The following is a 20,734-nucleotide window of genomic DNA, read 5'->3' as shown; positions in this document are numbered from 1 at the left end:
CCATTAAAGGATTATTTTAAACTATTCTTGGCCAGGCATGGTGGCTCACGTCTATAATCCCAGCACTCTGGGAGGCTAAGGCCGGTAAACTGCTTGAGTCCAGGAGTTCAAGACTAGCCTGAGCAACACAGGAAGACTCCATCTCTACAAAAAATTAAAAATTAGCCAGGCATGGTGGCACCTGCCTGTGGTTGGTCCTAGCTCCTCGGGAAGCTGAGATGGTAGGATTGCTTGAACCTAGGAGGTCAAGGCTGCAGTGAACTGTGATAATACAGTGCACCCCAGACTGGGCAAGAGTGAGACCCTGTATCAAAAAAAAAAAAATTATTCTTATACATATAGTGAGCTAGGTTTGCACCTAGGTCAGATTTCTCTACCTGATCCGCACTTGCATTGCAAAATGAGACTTGTGATTTCCAAATATACGAAGTCTCCAAAATTTCCTTGATTTTTCAGATTTTGTCTTGAAATTCCAGTAATGCAAAAAGACTTGATTTTGCCTTGTATGGCTATATTAAAATAATTAGGTAATTAAAATAATTTAGGTAATCATTTTATTTTATTTTAGGTAGTGATAAAATGCTAAACTTACCCCTTTCATCCAACAGAAGATTTTCTGGCTTAATATCCCTGTGAGTTATTCCAATACCATGCAGATAAACCTAAGAGGGATGCAGAGAGAAACACACTAGAATTTGGTAATGTAATGTATTCATACTAATTTTAAGTAAAAGGGAAATAGACAACTATACCTACCACCCCCGCCATGAGTTGATGGAAGAACCTCTGAGCATCTGGTTCAGGCATGCCTATGTCTGGCTCTAAAACAAATATGAAAGTAAGTTTATTGACTAAATATAATCAGGTAGCAACCACATAGCTTCTTAATTTGAAGCTTAGACATTTACAAATGTGCTTAGGCAAACAGAAGCAAATGTCAACAAAAGATTCAGGAGTCCACTAACACATACAGGGCTTAACTCACATTTACCTCTGTTAGATGGCAAAAGGAGTCATCACAGAAAAATTATAAAGAGAAAACCAATATCCAAATCGAGAATGCAAGCCATGACTTGAAAGCCTCTGCTTCCTCTTATACTAACCCTGATTTATTCAGTAACCTTCAAATTCCCCCCTATTTCTTCTAAATGCTATGCTAATTATTTTTCTCATTCCTGAAATATAATGCCAAAGGGGAAGTCTGGGCAAATCTAAGCCAATTTCACTAAATATTTTACAGATTATATTTCCTTTATTATTATTTTTTTTAGAGATAGGGTCTTGTTCTTTCACCCAGGCTGGAGTGCCCTGGCTTGAGATCATAACTTACTGTAACCTGGAACTCTTGAGCTCAAGCAATCCTCCTGCCTCCTAAGTAGCTAGGATTACAGCCATGTACCACCACACCTGGCTCAGATTTAAATTTCATATAGTCTCAGTACAAAACCACAAATGCCTGTGAGGTCCTTCGTGAAACACAGTTTTATTATGAAAGTTCTTTTATCAGTTATCTTTTTATATTTTGATCTCTCTCATTAACTCCATTTCTTTTACCCTCAACTCTCTCCTGAGTCACACTGGTGATCCTAATACCTCTTTATCAGTTTTTAACTGATAAACTTATTTAATACAATAACTTTAAATTATAAATTTAGATCCAGATTTTACGTACTTCTCAGTGTTCTGAAATATCAATCCTTTGATTCTACATAGAATGTTTAAGTATTAATAGCAAACATAGAATTTACTTAATATACAAAAAGCAATCCTAGAAAATTCTCAATTATTTCATGTAAACCAAGAGGAAACAGCATGCTATTTTAGATCTGTAAATGTATACAATGATTTCATGTAACTAGAACGTCTACAAAGAAAAAATTGTGTAGGCAATACATTGCATTTAGGATACATTGCATTTATGATGTACCATAAAACTTGTTTGTCACTCTTAAATTCTGTAAGACACCAATCTTAAATCAAAATCACTTATATAACTTGGGAAAGAAGTTTTCTTCATTGACTCTATATACGCTTTTATGTTATTAACACCAGGTGGGAAAATTTTTTAAAGATAATTTATTCCAATTTCACAGTTGCATGAGCAATTTTGAAAGGACAACGACCAAATAGCATGCCCAAGATTTAAAAAACAAATTTAAAAACTTGTTTAAAATAATTATCTTAAATTTCTTCCATACCTATTCTGTCAAAAAGCTCTCCTCCACTACAGTACTCCAGAAATAAATATTGGATATTGCCTTCTCTCCTGTGACCATAGAATTTTACTACATTTTCATGATTTAGCATTTTATTGATACAGATCTCTTTCTTAATATTTTCTGGACAGTCTACGGCACGCTTCATATCTACAATCTTCACTGCGACTGCTTCTTCAGTTACTCTATTCACAGCAAGTTGAACTCTAAAAAGGAAAAGAGTTTTAACATTACAGAATTCCATTTCTTCTAAAACTTCCAAAGATTAAACATGACTCATCCAAAACTATTTTACCTCTATTACTTTTTCCACAAAGGAGAAACCAAGGAAGTGGTTTCTGCTATGTTCTCAACACACACTACTCCTTTCTAAAATGTGAAATACAATAGCTAACTCTCCAAAGACGTCATTATGCTGTCACACAAGTCATTTAACAAACGCTTCATAAAATAGATGGAGATAATTCTAAGCCACATCACATATATACATGTTCTACTCATATACTTTTAAGAGCATTAATCCCATACTGTATGTGCTTGTGTAACTGACTGTCCTAAGCTCCTATGGGGTAGATGCGATTATTGCCACCCTAAAGGTAGTGAAGGAGAGGTACACAATGACATTAAGAAGCATGCCTAAGATCACAAAACAATGACCAGTATGTGATAGAGCAAGGATCTGAAACCAGGCAGGCAATCTCCAGAGTCTGCTCATTTGCTCATTAACCACGATGCTTAAACCCTGAGAAGCAATTTGTGGGCACGGAAACAATAACTTAGTGTCCCTTCCAGCTCTCTACAGAGAAAACTTTTTTTTTTTTTAAGGGAAGGAAAAATTTTTAATCCTAGCAAAAGGCTGTGTAACTTCAGTTGCCAAAACCCTTGGATCTCAAACATCTACTTTCTAAATCACCAGAGTATAAGACTCCGAAACAATGAATATGCACTCAGAAAACGAAGGCAAGCTTAAAAGAACTCACTCTCCATAGGCACCTTCTCCCAGGGTTTGCACCAAGTCCCAGTCTTCCACAAAGGGAACTGCCATGACTCCACCGAGCACTCGGCTGTAAAAGGCAGGAATCCAGAAAAGATGGAGAGTGTAAGATCACCTGTGAAGCCACTACGCCCCGCCTCTCCCCAGGATTCCCCACGAAAAATAACAGTTCTTGCCTTCCCCTTATATCTCATCCACATTTATCCAAGTCTTTCAACCACGAACAACTATTCTAAACTTGACCATTTTGTCGTGTAAATCACAATCGCCACTCCCACGCACACCGAAGGTTGAAATTCTGCCCTCCTCAGGCCTCAGAGGAAATTAATTGTGATGAAGAGATGGGAGACAAATGCTTTCCGGTGAACGATGGGGAAGGAGGAGGGAGAGGTGGGGGTCTGGGGAAGGAGGAGGGAAAGGTGGGGGTCTGGGGAAGAGAGGAAGGGGATATAGGGACCGGAATGGGGCAGAAGACGCCTGCGGCAGCGCCTCCTCCCAATTGCTCAATTCCAATTCCCATCCCCATCCACAGCCCCACCCGTCCCAAAGGCCAGGGCGGAGCCAAACTGCCCCCAGAGGCGGAAGGAAGGGCTGGGACCCTGCCTTGGGGTTCTTAGCTAGCAGCGGGTTAGTCCCTCCTGCCCCCACCCCCACAACCGGAATCTCCTGGTACCATTCCTCCACCCTCCGAAACCGCCCCTGCGCAGGAGTCTCTCCAATCCCCTGCGCTAGTCAATGCTAACTTTCTCCCACCGTGCCCTCCCTCACTAATCTAGACCCCGAACTCCTTCTTTAGAAACCTTTCCTACTCTACCGGCCGCCCCTCCTCACCGGACTGTCCTTTGCCCACCACTGCAGGAATCCAAATGCAGCGCTTTTCCCGCCAAAACTTGCTGGCGTCACGCTGCCGCAAACTCGCGCACCCGCGTCGTAAAGCAAGACAGCGCGCGTTCCCGTGTCCTGCCCCCCTGAATGTCCAAAAGACTGACGCGGAGAGGTTGCCGCTCCCGCCCAGGGTAGCTTTGCAGTCGGAGAGAGATCCTGGCTGAAGAGATTTAAGGACGGCGGACCGCATCAGCGCGAATTGAGCTCTGGGCCCAAATATGAAGTGGCATCCGGTGTGAGGCTCGACTGGGCGGTGCTCGAGCGCTGCTGGGCGAAGCCCCGGCCTCCAAGCCGCGGGGGCGCGCGACCGACCACGCTGCCCTTCCAGGCGGGTCTGCGGGCTTCGCTCCTGGCCGCTCTGGGCCTGAAAAGCTGCACCGCCACCTGCGTGAGGCCACCGGACAGGACTGTGAGGATCACAGTCGGTGCTGTAGAGTGCTTTGTAAACTTCAGAGTGCGGTACCCGTGGTGCTGGAGCCGAGAAACCAGCAGCAGCTGCTGAGAGCCGACTGAAGAAATGAGAGGAACTCCGTGTTGGGAGCGAGAGGCTTCGAAAGGACTGGCCGCGCAGTCCAGTGTGTGTGGCGGGGGAAGTTTCCCGGAGAAAGTAAGCAGTTTATGTTGGAGCTTGAAGTCACGATAACCAGTTTTGCCTTTTTTCTGTGAACCAGCTCCAAAACAATGCTTTACTTCAGCCAGCCCAGTCCTTTTGCAGGAAGACCATCTGCTTAGCTTAGTTCTACAAACTTTTTCATTTTTAATGTGCAAAAAACAGGCGGGGAGAGCCAAAATAAATTTTACAATGCAAATTTAAAAGCTGCGTACGTCATTTAAATGGAAAAGTAAATTCTGAGGAAAGAGACTCAAGAACAAAATAGGAAAAATGGAAATAAGTATTCTCTGACAGTAAACTAGACTGGAACTCAAGGATAGGCAGGATCATCTCCATTACATTCTCCAGCACTGGCCGGGCGCAGTGGCTCCTGCCTGTAATTCCAGCACTTTGGGAAGGCGAGGCGGGAGCCAGGAGTTCAGGACCAGCCTGGGGAACATAGGGAGACCCCATCTCTACAAATAAAAAAATTTAGGAATTAGTCGGGCTCGGTGGTGTGTCCCTGTAGCCCTAGCTACTTGGGAGGCCTAGGCAGAACAATCGTTTGCGTCCAGAAGTTAGAGGTTAGTGAGCACTACTGCACTCCAGCCTGGGCAACAGCATGATTCTGTAGGAAAAAAACATATATTTTTTATATGTATATATTTTATATATATACATATATATTTTCTTAGTCCTTAAGACTGGGCCACATACAAACACTAAGCATAACTGGCTATTATGATAATAGCAAAGTGAAACAAGTATAAAATGTTACTCAAGGCCGGGGCCTGGTGGCTCACGCCTGTAATCCCAACACTTTGGGAAGCTGAGGCGGATGGATCACCTGAGGTCAGCAGTTCAAGACCAGCCTGGCCAACATGGTGAAACCCCCGTCTCTACTAAAAATACAAAAATTAGCCGGGCACGATGGCGAGTGCCTGTAATCCCAGCTACCCAGGAGGCGGAGGCTGCAGTGAGCAGAGATTGCGCCACTGCACTCCATTCTGGGCAACAGAGCAAGACTCCGTCTCAAAAACAAACAACCAACAACAAAAACACACATTTCTTCTAAAGAAGCAAAGTCAGGAACAAAAATCAAGGAAAAAACTCTTAAAATGCTTATGTGTATAGTTTTGAATCATGATTAGGCTTCATGTAATCTTTTTACAGTTTGTTGTTTTTGGAGACAGGGTGTGTTGCTCTGTCACCCAGGCTGGAGTGCAATTGGGCAGTCTTAGCTCACTGCAGCCTGGAACTCCTGAGCTCAAGTGATCCTCCTACCTCAGCATCCCAAGTCGCTGGGATTACAGAAGCGAGCCACAGGGCCTGGTATAAAAATAAAAGCAAGTTTTTATATCATTTATCCCATTTTCTCTTGTTTCCTCACTGTGTGCTGAAAACAAAGAATACGAAGAGGAAGACCTGCAAATTTCCTTTGTGTCTGATGGAGTCTTTTTAGCCTGAAAAAAAATAAGATATACAGACTCCAGCAGAATACCAGTTAAAGACAGAATACATGGAAATAGCCTCTATTCTCTTCTGAAAGCTTACTAAAATATTTTAATGGTAAAGGATACCAATATTTAAAAGAACCCATAAGAACAGAGTATGAGACACATTTTGGAAAGCAGAAAGCCTTTAGATGAAAGGTAATGAAGATGAATCCCAAAGCTAGCAATGGAAAGCAGAATTAATATCACAGAACTCTCAAAAAGCTCAAGTTGAACTGGTGACACCAGGTAACTGAAGGTGGAGGTAAAAATGGGGCTAAAAGGGGTAGGTTTAAAGGCTACATAAAAAACAAATAGATCCCCGTATCCCTTCCCTTTCTATGTAACCAAGGAACTGTCCCTCCCCAAAGCTGGTACGAGATTTAAGAGGGTAAATGCACAGTATGTGAACTGGAGACCATTAGGCACAGTTAAAAGCTTGGGCACCTTACTGAAAACGGAGGGATTAAGTTTAAGTTTTATCCGCTGAAGGTTGAACCTGTTAAAACTTCTTTCCCTACTCTACTCCCAGAAAGCTGACTGCCTGGCTTACATCCTTGAGTAAGAGAATATGCAAGCCTTCCCAAGGGAATCTTACCTATGCAAAAGATAAAAATCTAAAAATCAGTATCATGGATTTACCAATGTAACAGCCCAGCCAGATCACAGTAGATTGAAACTCACATTAATCCCTATCTACACCCCCTACAAACAGACCTTTCAATCAGCTTTTTTGGGTCCCACTCTTTTTTTTTTTTTTTTTTGAGACAGAGTCTTGCTCTGTCTCCCAGGTTGGAGCGCAGTGGTATGATGTCTGCTCACTGCAACCTCCGCCTCCTGGGTTCAAGCAATTCTCATGCCTCAGCCTCCCCAGTAGCTGAGATTACAGGGTGTGTACCCCATACCCGGCTAATTTTTGTATTTTTAGTAGAGACAGAATTTTGCCACGTTGCCAGGCCAGTCTCGAACTCCTGGCCTCAAGTGATCTGCCTGCCTCGGCCTCCCAAAGTGCTGGGATTACAGGCATGATCCACTGCACCCTGCCTAGGGTCCCACTCTTAAAGAGGAGCAGACTAGCAAGAATTTGAGAAAGTCTTTAATATGAAAGACATCAAAACAAAGGAATAGTCAAACAACAACAAAAATCCAACCCCTCTGGGCATTAAAAATATAGAAGAAAAAAAGGAAGCTATTTTAAATAGATAGATTAGAAAACAAAGTTGAGGAAATCTCTGAGAAGAAAAGTAAATAGAAGAGTAAATATAAGACTATTAGGAGATAAATTCAGGAAGTCCACCATCCAAATAACTATTTTTCAGAAAGAAAAAGAGGGTTGGGATTTCTATCCTCTTTCCTCTCTTAATATCTTGCATATATAATGCAAGAATATTTTCCAGAACTGAGGAACTTGACTTTCCACACATAAAATTTCAAACTGCTCAGCACAATAGGTGACCCACTAAAGACACAACATTGGGAAAATTTCAAAACATTATAAAGAGAAGATCGTAAGAGGCCTGGGTTGAAGGTGAGAAGGAATGGATACATTTAAAAAAAAAAAATTGGAATAGCATTACATTTCTCAACATAAGGAAGATAGAAAACAATGGGTCAATGCCTTCCTAATCCTAAGGAAAAATCATTCGCAATCTAGAACTCTGTACCCAGCCAACCTATCAATGGAGTATGACGAGACATGAAAAGTTCTCAAGAAATTTATCTCTCACACACATTTTCTCAGAAAGGCACTTAAAGGTGATAAATCAAGAAAGAAGTCAGGAGATTAACACACAATGTGACAATGAAAAGATACATCAACCCAAGAGGTGTGCAGCAAACCTTGAGAGTAAACCAATCCAAACAGAGCATAAAGACTTTATGTAAGAAAATGCCTCATGTGTCTGAACATATTAAAAGCTGACACAAATGAAGAATTGGGGGACAAATTAGTGATAAGTACAAAAAAGAAATGAAAAAACTCCCTTAAGTTATGCAGGTGGGCTGGGTGCAGTGGCTCACTTCTGTAATCCCAGCACTTTGGGAGGCCGAGGCGGGCAGATCACCTGAGGTTGGAAGTTCGAGACTAGCCTGACCAACATGGAGAAACCCTGTCTCTACTAAAAATACAAAATTAGCTGGGTGTGGTGGTACATGCCTGTAATCCCACCTACTCGGGAGGCTGGGGCAGGAGAATCGCTTGAACCCAGGAGGCGGAGGTTGTGGTGAGTGAAGATTGCACCATTGCACTCCAGCCTGAGCAACAAGAGCAAAACTCTGTCTCCAAAAAAAAAAAAAAGTTATGCAGGAAAAGTAGTAATAGTAAATAAACTACATGGCCTAGTTGTGAATAGCCATAAGGCAAAATACAGATCTAACCTAAATTTTAACTATAATAGAACTAAATCAAATAATAAATAGAATCATGATAATAGAAAAATAACTATTAGAACTATAGGCTGGGTGCAGTGGCTCACACCTGTAATCCCAGCACCTTTGGGAGGCCAAGGCAGGCAGATCACCTAAGGCCAGGAGTTTTAGACCAGCCTGGCCAACATGGCAAAACCCCATCTCTACTAAAAATACAAAAATGACCTGGGTGTGGTGGCACACGCCTATAATCCCAGCTACTCGGGAGGCTGAGGAAGAATCGCTTGAAACTGGGAGGTGGAGGCTGCAGTGAGCCAAGATCACGCCACTGCACTCCAGTCTGGGCGACAGGGAGCGAGACTCCATCTCAAAAAAAAAAAAAAAACAAAACTGTAATAGATAGCACGAATATGTCTGTCTATAGAAGTAATGGGATGGTGAAAAAGCTAACTCTAGTTTCCTTACCACAGATTCTACACATGATGCCTAAAATTGAAATACCAAACATAGAAAAATAAAGCAATTATTTATGGTACTGAAAGTAAGTAATGTGAGAATCAGAGTTTAAAGTGGTTGCCACTAGGGAGTAGAAAACAGCATTACTGCCTTTTAGAATTGAGTTTTTGTTTTGTTTTTTTTAAGACAGTGTCTCACTCTGTCTCCCAGGCTGGAGTGCACATGATCTTGGCTCACTGCAACCTCCGCCTCCCAGGCTCAAGGAATCTTCCCACCTCAGCCTTCCATGTAGCTGGGACTACAGGCACGTGCCACCATGCCCAGCTAGTTTTTGTATTTTTTGTAGAGATGGGATTTTGCCATGTTGCCCACGCTGGTCTTGAACTCCTGGGCTCAAGTGATCCGCATGCTTCAGCCTCCCAAAGTGCTGGGACTACAGGCATGAGCCACTGCACCTGGCCTAGATTTGAGTTTTTTATGCTAAGTGCACAATAACAGTGAAAATGAAAAGTACACTTTTTAAAAAGATAGCTTCATGTAGCCTAGAAAGTAATTAAGATCCTCAGAGCAATAACTGTAGCGACAAGTTAAAAGTTATCCTATTTATAGTATAAAGGAAGATCCTTAATAATTTCTAACTGGTATTAATCATATTGATAAATAATTCAGAATAACCTCTTCCACTAAAGATTCTTTATATAAATCAAGTAATGTACTTATATATAGTAAATCAAATCTTGAGGCTAAATCTCACCCACAGTTGAAGAGCATGGTATATAAATTTGTTTGGAAGGCTAAGTGCCCTGGCTATACAAATATACAACAGCATATCCCTTAGGAGCACCACTATGACTAATCTAAAAGTTATGCAATTCCTCCTGTTCCCTTAAATGGATAACACTAAACAGTTAGCTTTTATTAATGCCTTAGGGTTTATATACATCAGTGATATATTCATAGGTTCTTTGTCCTGATATTAAATGTCCTCAAGGACCACTGTGCTTCCCAGTTAAATTGTTTTTGTTTAGACAAGATTTCACTGTCGCCCAGACTGGAGTACAGTGGCACAATCACAGTTGACTGTAGCCTCAACATCCCAGGCCCAAGTGATCCTCCAATCTCATCTTCCCGAGTAGCTGGGACTACAGGTGTACACCACCATACCTGGCTAATTTTTATTTTTCATAGAAACAATCTCCTTATGTTGCCCAGGCTTAAAACTTTTTAAGAAGTTTCTCCTCTCTTTTCTTGCAGGCAGGCTGGCACTACTCTCTAGGGACCTGTTACTGGCAATGCTTCCCCTTTTAATTCGTATCTTATTTGGAAAGAGCTTCAAAATTAGGTAGTTAAACTTGTTAGCAATATACAATAGCAACACATAGGCTAAGACTAAGGGAAAAAGAAGCTCACCTTTGAATAACCACAAGAGTTTTGAGTAAAGGGTCATTCCTGTGTCATGAGCAAGTGAGAGTACTGAAAAGCTCCATTTCAAATCGGTATGTATGATTATATTTAAGCTGATTCAAAAACACCTACTGACCATCAAGCTCTATATGTAATGCTGGAAGAGTTTCTTCCTCTCCATTGATAAACCAATAATTTCACTGTTTGTCTTGAGTCTTCAAAACTGCTGATTTATAAAGTCAAAGTGCGTCTAAGGGTAAGAGACATTGAGAACAGAGACACAGTAGCCCAGAAAGGCACTCTTCTAGTACTCTTCTGGTCCCACATTTATTCATTCAATAAAAATTTATTGAGTCACGCTGTTTCCAAGGAATTGTACTAGGTGCTGCAATGCAAAGAGTATGACAAAACTGTCTGTAAATGTAGGATCTGAATTGGTCTTTGATAGTTTTCCTGATTTGAGAAAGAAGTCTCTATTTGGCTAATTTAGGGAGCTAAGAGAATGGACAAGGTCTGCTTATGTCCTTTTGGCAGCCTAGCATAGCTTTTGCCTCCCTCAAATCAGTTATAAGTCAAAACAAATAAGGCACATTTTTAAAAAAAATTCCCCCCTTTAATTGACCAAAGTAAAGCCATGACATTTCATTTGGTAACCTGTTTAGAATTATAAAAATCATTTCATTTGGCCCAGCCCATACTGCCCAAGACAAAACTTCCAGACAATTCTGATGCCATCCAGTTTTGTTCTTACAAACTGCATATTTAAAAAAAAAAAAAAAAAAAAAAAATCTTCAACGTCCTAAATGTGATGTGCTCAGTGCGAAGCATATCAGAGCTGGACGTGACATTTATGTCCTTGACAAGCCTCGATTATCCAGGTCCTTTACCTGCAACATAAAGATGTCAGTTTAATATTTACAATCAGATCAACTTTGGAGAAATTTTCTACTAAAATGGATTCACCTAGAGTGGGCAGGATTATGTTGGGTTCTGCAGCCTGGTTTAGGGCTGTGAATACACAAGCACTGATTAGAGACTAGATTCTCTCTGCTTAGCCTTTTGGAATACCTCTGTGAGGAGCAATATTACTGATCTACCCTCCACATAGATCAAGGGTTCTCAATCTTTTCTTATATGAGAGATATACTCCTATGTGGTTTTATGTGACTCTATATACCTTAAGTTCTTCAGGGAGAGAAGAAAATGTAGTTAAATATAAACATGAACTTTTTCTCTATTTCCTGCACTCTCCCCACCCGTGAGCCTGATAATCACAGAAACTGGTTGAGTCAAGCCCCAGCTGGAAAAGTATCACTGCAACAACTGCCAAAATGATGGCAGACTGGGATCATCTACTCTCTAAGAACAATCTAAAAGAAAAAGTAAAATTTTCAGTGAGTTTGCAAGCTACTTTTCAAACACAGGTGTCATGAGAAATTTCCCTATTTGAGAAATATGTGGCCCATTTTACAAGCACTGAAACCAATCTGCAAAAATAAAAGTTGCTTTCTGAGACGTACGGCATCTGCTTACCTTGTATATCCTGACCAGCCAATGTTCTGTGGTATACGCTTCCTCCAGGACATCAAGCTCAAAGTCTTTATTCCCAATCTCAGCATTTCGGACACGGTCAAAGCCTGGAGGACGCTCTAGAGAGGGATGAAAAAGAACATACTTCTTTCTACAGTGCTAATTTCCTAGAGAGACAGTATATGGATTCAGTAAACCATCTGCTAACTGAATGATTATTCCTCAGCCTGCAATTTGGTGAGAGTAGAGCCTGCAAAAAAGGGCATGAGGTAGTAAGGGCAAATCAAGTGTTAACCTAACTTAAGTTCTATGCAAGATGATGCTTGCCAGTCAATGTCTTATCTCTGATGAGACAGACATAGGGAGCCGACTTCCAAGGCCCTCTATTCCTGAGGATTGTCATTCAGAGCCTCTAATACACTAGCAACCCTTGCATGGATCAGAGAAAAAAGCCTACCAGAAGTCAAAGACCTGCATTCATGTCAGAAATTCTCCCTAGTACAGAACCAAGAAATTGAAGTCAGAAGGACAGACTTAACCTAATCAAATAACTCTCAATGTAGTCATCAGAAGATACGAAAAGTCACTTTCTTACCCTTTTGTTCCTGTCTTCACTGTAATACCCTTAAGGACACTAAAAAGTAATGGTCAAAAGCACAGAATTTGGAGCCTGTCTTTGTCAGTTTGAATCCTGACTCTGTCATTAGTTATATGACACTAGGCAGTTAAATAACCTATTTGTACCTCAATTTCCTCATATATAAAATAACAGGCTGGGTGTGGTGACTCATGCCTGTAATCCCAGCACTTTGGGAGGCCGAGGTGGGTGGATTACTTGAGGTCAGGAGTTTGAGACCAGCCTGGCCAACATAGTGAAACAATGTCTCTACTAAAAATACAAAAAAAAAAAAAAAAATTAGCCGGGGATGGTAGAGTGCACCTGTAATTCTAGCTACTCAGGAGGCTGAGGCAGGAGAATCGCTTGAACCTGGGAGGTGGAGGTTGCAGTGAGCCGAGATCATGCCACTGCACTCCAGCCTGGGTAACAGAACAAGACTTCATCTCAAAACAAAACAAAAATAACAACAGCTAGGTGCAGTAGCTCAGGTCTGTAATCCCAGTACTTCAGGAGGCCATGACAAGAAGATTGCTTGAGCTCAGGAGTTCCAGACCAGCCCAGGCAACATAGTGAGACCTCATCTCTACAGCAAGTTTAAAAACAGCCAGGCATTGTGGTGTGCACCTTAGTCCCAGCTACTCAAGAGGCTGAAGCAGGAGGACTCCTTCAGCCCAGGAAATCAAGGCTGCAGTGACCCATGATTGCACCACTGCACTCCAGCCTGGGTGTCAGAGCAAAAACCCTGTCTCAAAAAAATATACAAACAACAAAAATAAAGATAATATGACAATAATATCAGTATATGCCTTTTGGGTTGCTGTGAGGATTAAATGAGTTAACAGACACAAAGCACTTACTAGTGCTTGGCATATGGAAAATACTGTGTATTAGTAATCACTATTATTACTACTGTTATTAATATTATTATAAATCACTCACTGGCTTCTGTGTAAACCTGTCCAAAGCGATAGTAACACATCTTGTACATGAGGCAGTTGAGCAGCACTGGAGAACCTTCACGGTCCACACGGAACTCCCCAGTTGGAGTATAATAGTCATTCTCCTTGATATGTTTGCCTGTATCTGTGCTCCCTCCAATCCGGACCATCCAAAGAAACTTGTTGATATCTAGGAGAAAAAAAAAAAAAGAACTGCTGCATCACAAAGGTTGGTGGAGTTAAAGCAGGTTAGTATTTCTAAGAAAATTCCTCAACATTTTTTTAATGGGGATTGGTATCATTTAACTCTAATTTGTAAAAATAGTGAGGACAACATACGGGCAAAGCATTTTTCATCAAAATATACAACTTTTCTGAGAAATTATTATACTCCTGAAATCCTATGCTACTAGTCCAGACTTAAGCCACAACTGAAATTGGTCCTATAGATTAGCTAGGGCTAGGCTATCAAATATAGCAGCAATTAGCTATATATAGCTGCTGAGCAGCTGAAATGTGGCTAGTCCAAATTAAGATGTACTGTAAGTATAAAATACACACTAGGTAAGTATGAAATACACATTAGATTTTGAAAAGTTAGTAAAAAAAACCAACCCCAAAAGGGGGTATACTGGTTACATGTTAAATTAAATAATAATGTTTTGATATGAATATTCAGTTAAATAAAATTATTAAAATTACTTTCACCTGTTTCTTTATACTTAGTTTGATGTGACTAATATAAAGTTTAAAATGATAATGTGGTTCCCATTATTTCTATTAGACAGTGGGCACGACTGATCTAAAGAGTAGTAGCTTTACCAAAAAGGTAGACAAGACATGAGTGTTTTCATTCTTGACCAACAGCTGCAAAATTATAGACCTCCAAAGCATGTATATGAGAAGTCAACATTTCTGTGTCAAACACACTCCCATGCTTAATAAATATTGACACTACCATCAACTCATGATATCTCTTTTAGGGTTCATCATTTACTGTATTGCTTGCACACGCTTTAGGGAAATCAGTTGCTACATGTTTCACTGGATGGTTAGTATTAAAAATATTTCTAATGCATAAAAAAAGATAAGATTCCTATTGCACTACTGCAAAGCGTTCGAGGGGATATCACGGTGGTTAAGAACAGACTCTGAATCCAAACTGCCTAAGTTTGAATTCCAGCACTGCCAATTCTAGCTGGGTGACCTTGGGCAAGTTATTTAACCTCTCTGTGCTTCAGTTTTCTCATCTGTCAAATTAGAAAAATATGAGTATCTACAACAATAGGGCTATTATGAGTAACAACATGTAAAGCATTTAGTAAGTTGTTTGTCACATGGTAAACATCCAATGAATAATATTACTATCTTCGTTCAGTGTCTGCATTCTTATCTTCATATTACAAATGGAGAAACTGAGGCACAAAGACTTGCCTAGATCATAGTGCCAGAAACAGGAACAAAAATAAACCCCCAGAACATCAGCTCAGCTATCATAGAACAATAGTATTGTAGCCGCCTGGCAAGTATGTCTGAAACAAAAACCTCATAAGCTCTATGAATGGAAGAGTGAAAATAATAGGAATGGCTGGGTGTGATGGCTCACACCTGTAATCCTAGCACTTTGGGAGGCTGAGATGGGCGGATCACTTGAGCACAGGAGTTCAAGAACAGCCTGGGCAATGTGGCAAAACCCAATCTCTACAAAAAGTATAAAAATTGGCCGGGCATGGTGGTGTGTGCCTGTAGTCCCAGCTACTCAGGAGGCTGAGGTGGGAAGATCACTTGAGCATGGGAAGCAGAGGCTGCAGTGAGCAGACAACGTGCCACTGATCTCCAGCCTGGGTGACAAAGTGAAACTCTGTCTCAAAAACAATAATGATGATGATGATAGGAACTGCATCAAGGACAGCCCATTATTCAAAAGATATGGTTGTCTACAAAAAAAGAAGCTGGGCCAGGCCCAACTTTTTTTATTTTTATTATGCCTCTCAAATGTTACAGAACTCCTATTAGTAAAGCCCAATTAATAATTAGACCTTGAAAAATAAATTCAGTGTAACAAATTAACAAAACAGTTGGCCTTCCATATCTGTGGGTTTGACATCCATAAATTCAACAAACCTCTAATCAAAAATATTCACAAAACAAAAAAAAGATGACTGCATCTGTAATGAAGATGGATAGACTTTTTTCTTGTCATTGTTACCTAAACAATACAGTATTAACAACCATTTACCTAGTATTAGGGATTAGTATTACAATCTAGAGATGATTTAAAGTATATAAGAGAATGTGTGTATATTATATACAAATACTAAACCATTTTATATAAGGGACTTGAGCATCCACAAATTCTGGTATCCTGGTGAGGGGTGGGGGTAGGGGTGGGGGTGTCCCGGAAACAATCCTCCATGGATACAGAGGGACAACTACACTATCTTCTTTTATGATCTTCACATACATGTTTTCATGGATCTAGACAGTAACAGTGTTTTGCATTTTTCTTTTTCTTTTTCTTTTTTTTTGAGATGGAATCTTGCTCTGTCACCCAGGCTGGAGTGCAGTGGCGCCATCTCAACTCACTGCAACCTCTGCTGCTCGGGTTCAAGTGATTATCTGGCCTCAGCCTCCCAAGTAGCTGAGATTACAGGTATGTGCCACCACACGTGGCTAATTTTTGTATTTTTTTAGTAGAGACGGGGTTTCATCATGTTGGGCAGGCTGGTCTCAAACTCCTGACCTCAAGAGTCTTCCCAAAGTGCTGGGATTACAGGCATGAGCCATCGCACCCGGCCTCTGCATTGTTTTTTAATGGTTATCATAGTACCTTCTTTAAAAAATAAAAAGTCTAACTTATATATCCCCTCCCACCAGAATATCAAAATTCACAAATGCTCAAGTCCCTTATATAAAATGGTATAGTATTTGTATATAACCTATGCACATCTGTCCATATACTTTAAATCATGTCTAGATTACCTATACTACCTAATACAGTGTAGATGCTATGTAAATAGTTGTTATACTGTATTTTTTATTTGTATGATTTTTATTGTTGTATTATGATTTTTTTCACAAATATTTTCCATCTGTGGTTGGTTGAACCCACAGATGCAGAACCCACGGATATGGAGGGGAAACTGTACACACAGTATTTAGAAATATGCATGTAAGTACCAGAAGAAATAGCTGCAGGAATAATTGCTTCTGGGGATTGATGTTAAGGGGGCTTAGATTTTCAGGCAGTGAACTATCACTTTTTATTATAAACCTTCAGAACTGTTTAACTTTTTTTTTGAAACAGTTTCACTCTGCTGCCCAGACTGGAGTCCAATGGCGCAATCTCAGCGCACTGCAACCTCTCCCTCCCGAGTTCAAGAGATTCTCCTGCCTCAGCCTCCTGAGTAACTAAGACTACAGGCATGTGCCACCACGCCTGGCTAATTTTTGTAGAGACAAGGTTTCACTATGTTGCCCAGGCTGGTTGTGAACTCCTGACCTCAAGTGATCCGCCCGCCTCGGCCTCCCAAAGTGCTGGGATTACAGGTGTGAGCCACCACACCCAGCTGTGAACTGCTTAACTTTTTAAAGTATAAACAGGCATTACATTAACTTTTAAGGCAGATAACTATATTTGGATGTTTCTTCTAAAAATCTTTGTGCCAATAATCTTAGGGCACATGGTAACCTCCATTTTACACATACTTTTATTTATATATATTTTATATATATATAAAATGTTCTCTTTTTTTACACGCTGTTGGGCCATATAAAACATTTCTAAGCTGGTCAATGATCATATGGCTTAAAACCACTAAAAAAATGCTAATTCTTAAGTTCATCGTCATGAGCCTTATGTTCAGCTTGGTTTTATTACTGGTTGTGGAACTACTTCTATGCCTTAGACAATCATATAGCATGCTGTACCTACACAAGAATTGTTTACATTTATGTCCTCTTGTTACAAAAAGAAAAAAATCAAAATACCCAAACCTCAAGTTGCAAATACTTAGGAACTTCCCATGAAAGAAAAATATCTTAGTAACATATTAGTAAAAGTACAGAAAACTAGGATATTCATCTAGTTTTCTTAGAATCTATGTCCTGCGGCTAGAAACAGAATCAAGTATATTACCATCAGAGGAATACCCAGTGAGGCCTCCAAAAATGACCAGCACATAGCTGACATCAAGCTCCCTCATGATCTCATAGGCTTTTTCCTCTGTGGACGCCATTGCCTGGAAAAACAAATGTACAATTCTCAGAGCAAAATCCCAAGTCATATGATCCCCTCATGCAGACACATTTCCCACTAGACCTCGTACACCAAACACTCAAAGATCCCTTTATCTTACCTGACCTACTCGAGAAATATGGGTATTATTCCATGTGTTATTGTCCACTAAAATTGTTCGGTTTGCCATAGCTGTAATCTGATAGCCATAATCCCACCAGGACATGACCTTCGCATCCTGAAAGTAGAATGGGAAATGGAAATAACAAGCTTCTCACTGTCTCTAAAAATCAAATGCAACAGAGAAGGCATCTTTGGTCTGACAGAAGTGACACCTGGCTAACTAATCAATTTCTTCACAAAGTAATGCATGTCAAACCAGAAAATAAATCCTGGAACCTGGTCTTCCATTTATATACAATTATAAAATCTCAGCACAAATAACAAACCAACATTCCCAACACTTCATCCCAGGTCACTTTATACAAACATAATGGGGTAGGAGGTGTGGGAGACTGTGCAGTGTAGCCACATCAATAGCCTAGTGTCATTAGACAATTTTCTTAATAACCTTTTAACAGAATTGCAAAAATCACTTATTATAAAGATGGGGTGGAAACTCAAATCACAGGATACAATGGACAAGAATTAAGAGACTCTTAAAAGTTTTATTCCTAACAAATTGTCTCAGAAATGATATTCCTAATAGTTATTATAAAGGAAATCACTTCAGATTCTCAAAAGATATAAATTAAAATGTTAAAAGCAGTTATCATAAGGTGATCACTTTACACAAGATTTATATCTTTCTTCTTGATTCAATTTTCTGATTTTTCTAAAGTGAACATGTATTATTTATCTATAACTTTTTTCTTTTATAACTGGGATGTTCTACCTCATGTTAAAATCATCATATCAATAAAAGTGTCCATGCAAAGTCTAGATAATTACTAGTAAGAGTAACTACAAAAGATCCCTGAATTGAATGGAGGTTCACATTTAAGGCTCATTCAAGACTAGAGTTGCAAAGTTCCAATTTCACCAAGGTTTCCACCCATCTAAAAGCTGTATGATTCACTGTAACATCAAATGTCTCCCCCTTTGCCCCTAACCCACAATTCCCACCCCTCCCAAATCTTCACCTCTGGAGTATTGTGACGAAGCCAATAATATGCTTCTCGGAAGTCATCAAATATGATCCTACTGCCATCCCCACCACGGGCAGATAGTACAATGGATGGAGAAGAGTAGGCCTCACTGGTCACCCAGGTTGAATGAAAGGTGTAGGTGATGAGAAAGAAAGCCATGACCAGTATCATCCCACTTGCCACCTAAACAAGGAAAAAGAGTTAATTGTGTAGTTAACCAAACTAAATTCACACAACACAGGACAACTTCTTAGACACATTCATATAGATGAGATTGATCAAAATAAGTCAGAGGCTATATGAGTTAATTCTGACCACCTAGGACAGTGCTCTACTTTACTCCTCCCCTGGCCCCGCTGCCCACATACACACATACACACACACACACACACACAGAGTCTCCCAAGTCTACTCTTAACATTGCTTCTCACTTCATTCTTAATAGGGTAGGTGGAATCCTGTTGCTTCTTGCTCTTCTTGTCTGGACGACTTATGTCCAGATTCTTCATGTATGTGGACAGCACCTGGGAGACTCCAATGCCAGAGAGAATGCACATAACAGGTGCCAACACTAGCATTAGACGCACCTAACAGAGACAGGAAGCATAATCAGTCTAATCAGTGTTCCACAATTTACAGATTTCAGCCTATTAGTAGATCAAGACATCAATTTAGGGGTTTTCATCAAACATGACTTCCATAAAAAGTGAAAGAGAAAATACTTGAAACAGTTGCAGTAGAAGTATGTATTTCTTAAACTTTGTTTCAATTATATGCATGTACATATGTATGTGTGTCTTGAATAATGATATAAAATATATTTCATAACTGTGGTTTGAGACCAAAAAAGTATGAGAAACACTATTTTACTACAATATATAAAATCTCTCCTCTCTTTTTTGTCATTGTTCCCTAAAGAATACAGTATTAACAACCATTTACCTAGTATTAGTTATTAGTATTACAATCTAGAGATGATTTAAAGTATATAAGAGAATGTGTGTATTCTCAGTGGCTCACGCCTGTAATCCCAGCACTTTGGGAGGCCAAGGTGGGTGGATCACCTGAGGTCGGGAGTTCAAGATCAGCCTGACGAACATGGAGAAACCCCATCTCTACTAAAAATACAAAATTAGCTGGGTGTGGTGGTGCATGCCAGTAATCCCAGCTACTCGGGAGGCTGAGGCAGGAGAATCGCTTGAACCCAGGAGGCGGAGGTTGCAGTAAGCCGAGACCATGCCACTGCTCTCCAGCCTGGGCAACAAGAGTGAAACTCTGTCTCAAAAAAAAAAAAAAAAAAATCAAATCCCTCCTCTAACAATCTAGCACTGGGTAATACTCCCACGCCTTCAAGAAAAAATATCACCTCCCGTTTTAAGACACCCAGGGTCATATTATCTAACAAAGCGCAAAAACGCTTCTACAATAAAGTTATGAATCCAAGAAAGTTGGACCCCACAACTAGAATGTATGAGTGTCCCTTACGTTCCTGGAAAGGATCAACAACTTACAACTCATTCCCTCAAATGCTCAGAGGGACGCATGTGCACAATCATCAGTACTTTCTGAATTCCGCCAGGCAGATAAAAAAGCACCTCAGAGTTAGAGTGAAAAAGTCTACCAGACTGAGGGCATCCTCACCATTACAGCTGAAAAGTACATGCTGGTCACACCATACATGATGATAAAAATCCGGGCATCAGACAGGTTGCTAAAGCAGTAATAGAGGCCAACTACAAAAGAGGGAAGGAGAAATAAGCAGCTGAGTCCTGTAGGTTGAAACCTACAAGGTAAAGTGTCTTCATTATATGACTGGATGATTGCACACATTTAACCCAGCAATTCCACTTCCAGG

At 40.3% G+C, this 20,734-nt stretch overlaps 2 protein-coding genes across 9 annotated transcripts in view; both read right to left on the bottom strand.

The window, feature by feature from the left end:
- Nucleotides 1-5,366, bottom strand: part of CHEK1 (checkpoint kinase 1) — a 49,488-nt gene extending 44,122 nt beyond the window's left edge. For 2 of the 5 annotated variants that reach the window (XM_063671588.1, XM_054437495.2), the window contains exons 1-5: nucleotides 4,042-4,173; nucleotides 3,197-3,280; nucleotides 2,199-2,422; nucleotides 757-821; nucleotides 593-662 (exon numbers count right to left, since the gene is read on the bottom strand). In XM_063671588.1, the coding sequence (XP_063527658.1) occupies nucleotides 593-662; nucleotides 757-821; nucleotides 2,199-2,422; nucleotides 3,197-3,261 (424 nt within the window). In that variant the 5' untranslated portion in view covers nucleotides 3,262-3,280; nucleotides 4,042-4,173. Of the gene's footprint in view, nucleotides 1-592; nucleotides 663-756; nucleotides 822-2,198; nucleotides 2,423-3,196; nucleotides 3,281-3,386; nucleotides 3,935-4,041 lie in introns of those variants that run through there. The other 3 variants (XM_054437493.2, XM_054437492.2, XM_054437494.2) reach the window with 2 other exon arrangements.
- A 5,632-nt stretch (nucleotides 5,367-10,998) lies between these two features.
- Nucleotides 10,999-20,734, bottom strand: part of STT3A (STT3 oligosaccharyltransferase complex catalytic subunit A) — a 28,320-nt gene continuing 18,584 nt past the window's right edge. For all 4 annotated transcript variants that reach the window (XM_054437488.2, XM_054437489.2, XM_063671586.1 and 1 more), the window contains 8 exons: nucleotides 20,521-20,612; nucleotides 19,311-19,466; nucleotides 18,874-19,062; nucleotides 17,853-17,969; nucleotides 17,633-17,735; nucleotides 13,496-13,684; nucleotides 11,941-12,056; nucleotides 10,999-11,294 (listed from right to left, as the gene is read on the bottom strand). In XM_054437488.2, the coding sequence (XP_054293463.1) occupies nucleotides 11,256-11,294; nucleotides 11,941-12,056; nucleotides 13,496-13,684; nucleotides 17,633-17,735; nucleotides 17,853-17,969; nucleotides 18,874-19,062; nucleotides 19,311-19,466; nucleotides 20,521-20,612 (1,001 nt within the window). In that variant the 3' untranslated portion in view covers nucleotides 10,999-11,255. The remainder of the gene's footprint in view (nucleotides 11,295-11,940; nucleotides 12,057-13,495; nucleotides 13,685-17,632; nucleotides 17,736-17,852; nucleotides 17,970-18,873; nucleotides 19,063-19,310; nucleotides 19,467-20,520; nucleotides 20,613-20,734) is intronic.

Source organism: Pongo pygmaeus, chromosome 9 (assembly GCF_028885625.2).
Source record: "Pongo pygmaeus isolate AG05252 chromosome 9, NHGRI_mPonPyg2-v2.0_pri, whole genome shotgun sequence".
Classification (NCBI taxonomy): domain Eukaryota; kingdom Metazoa; phylum Chordata; class Mammalia; order Primates; family Hominidae; genus Pongo; species Pongo pygmaeus.
The sequence above is the reverse complement of the archived record's forward strand: the minus strand, read 5'-3'. Positions and strand labels throughout refer to the sequence as shown.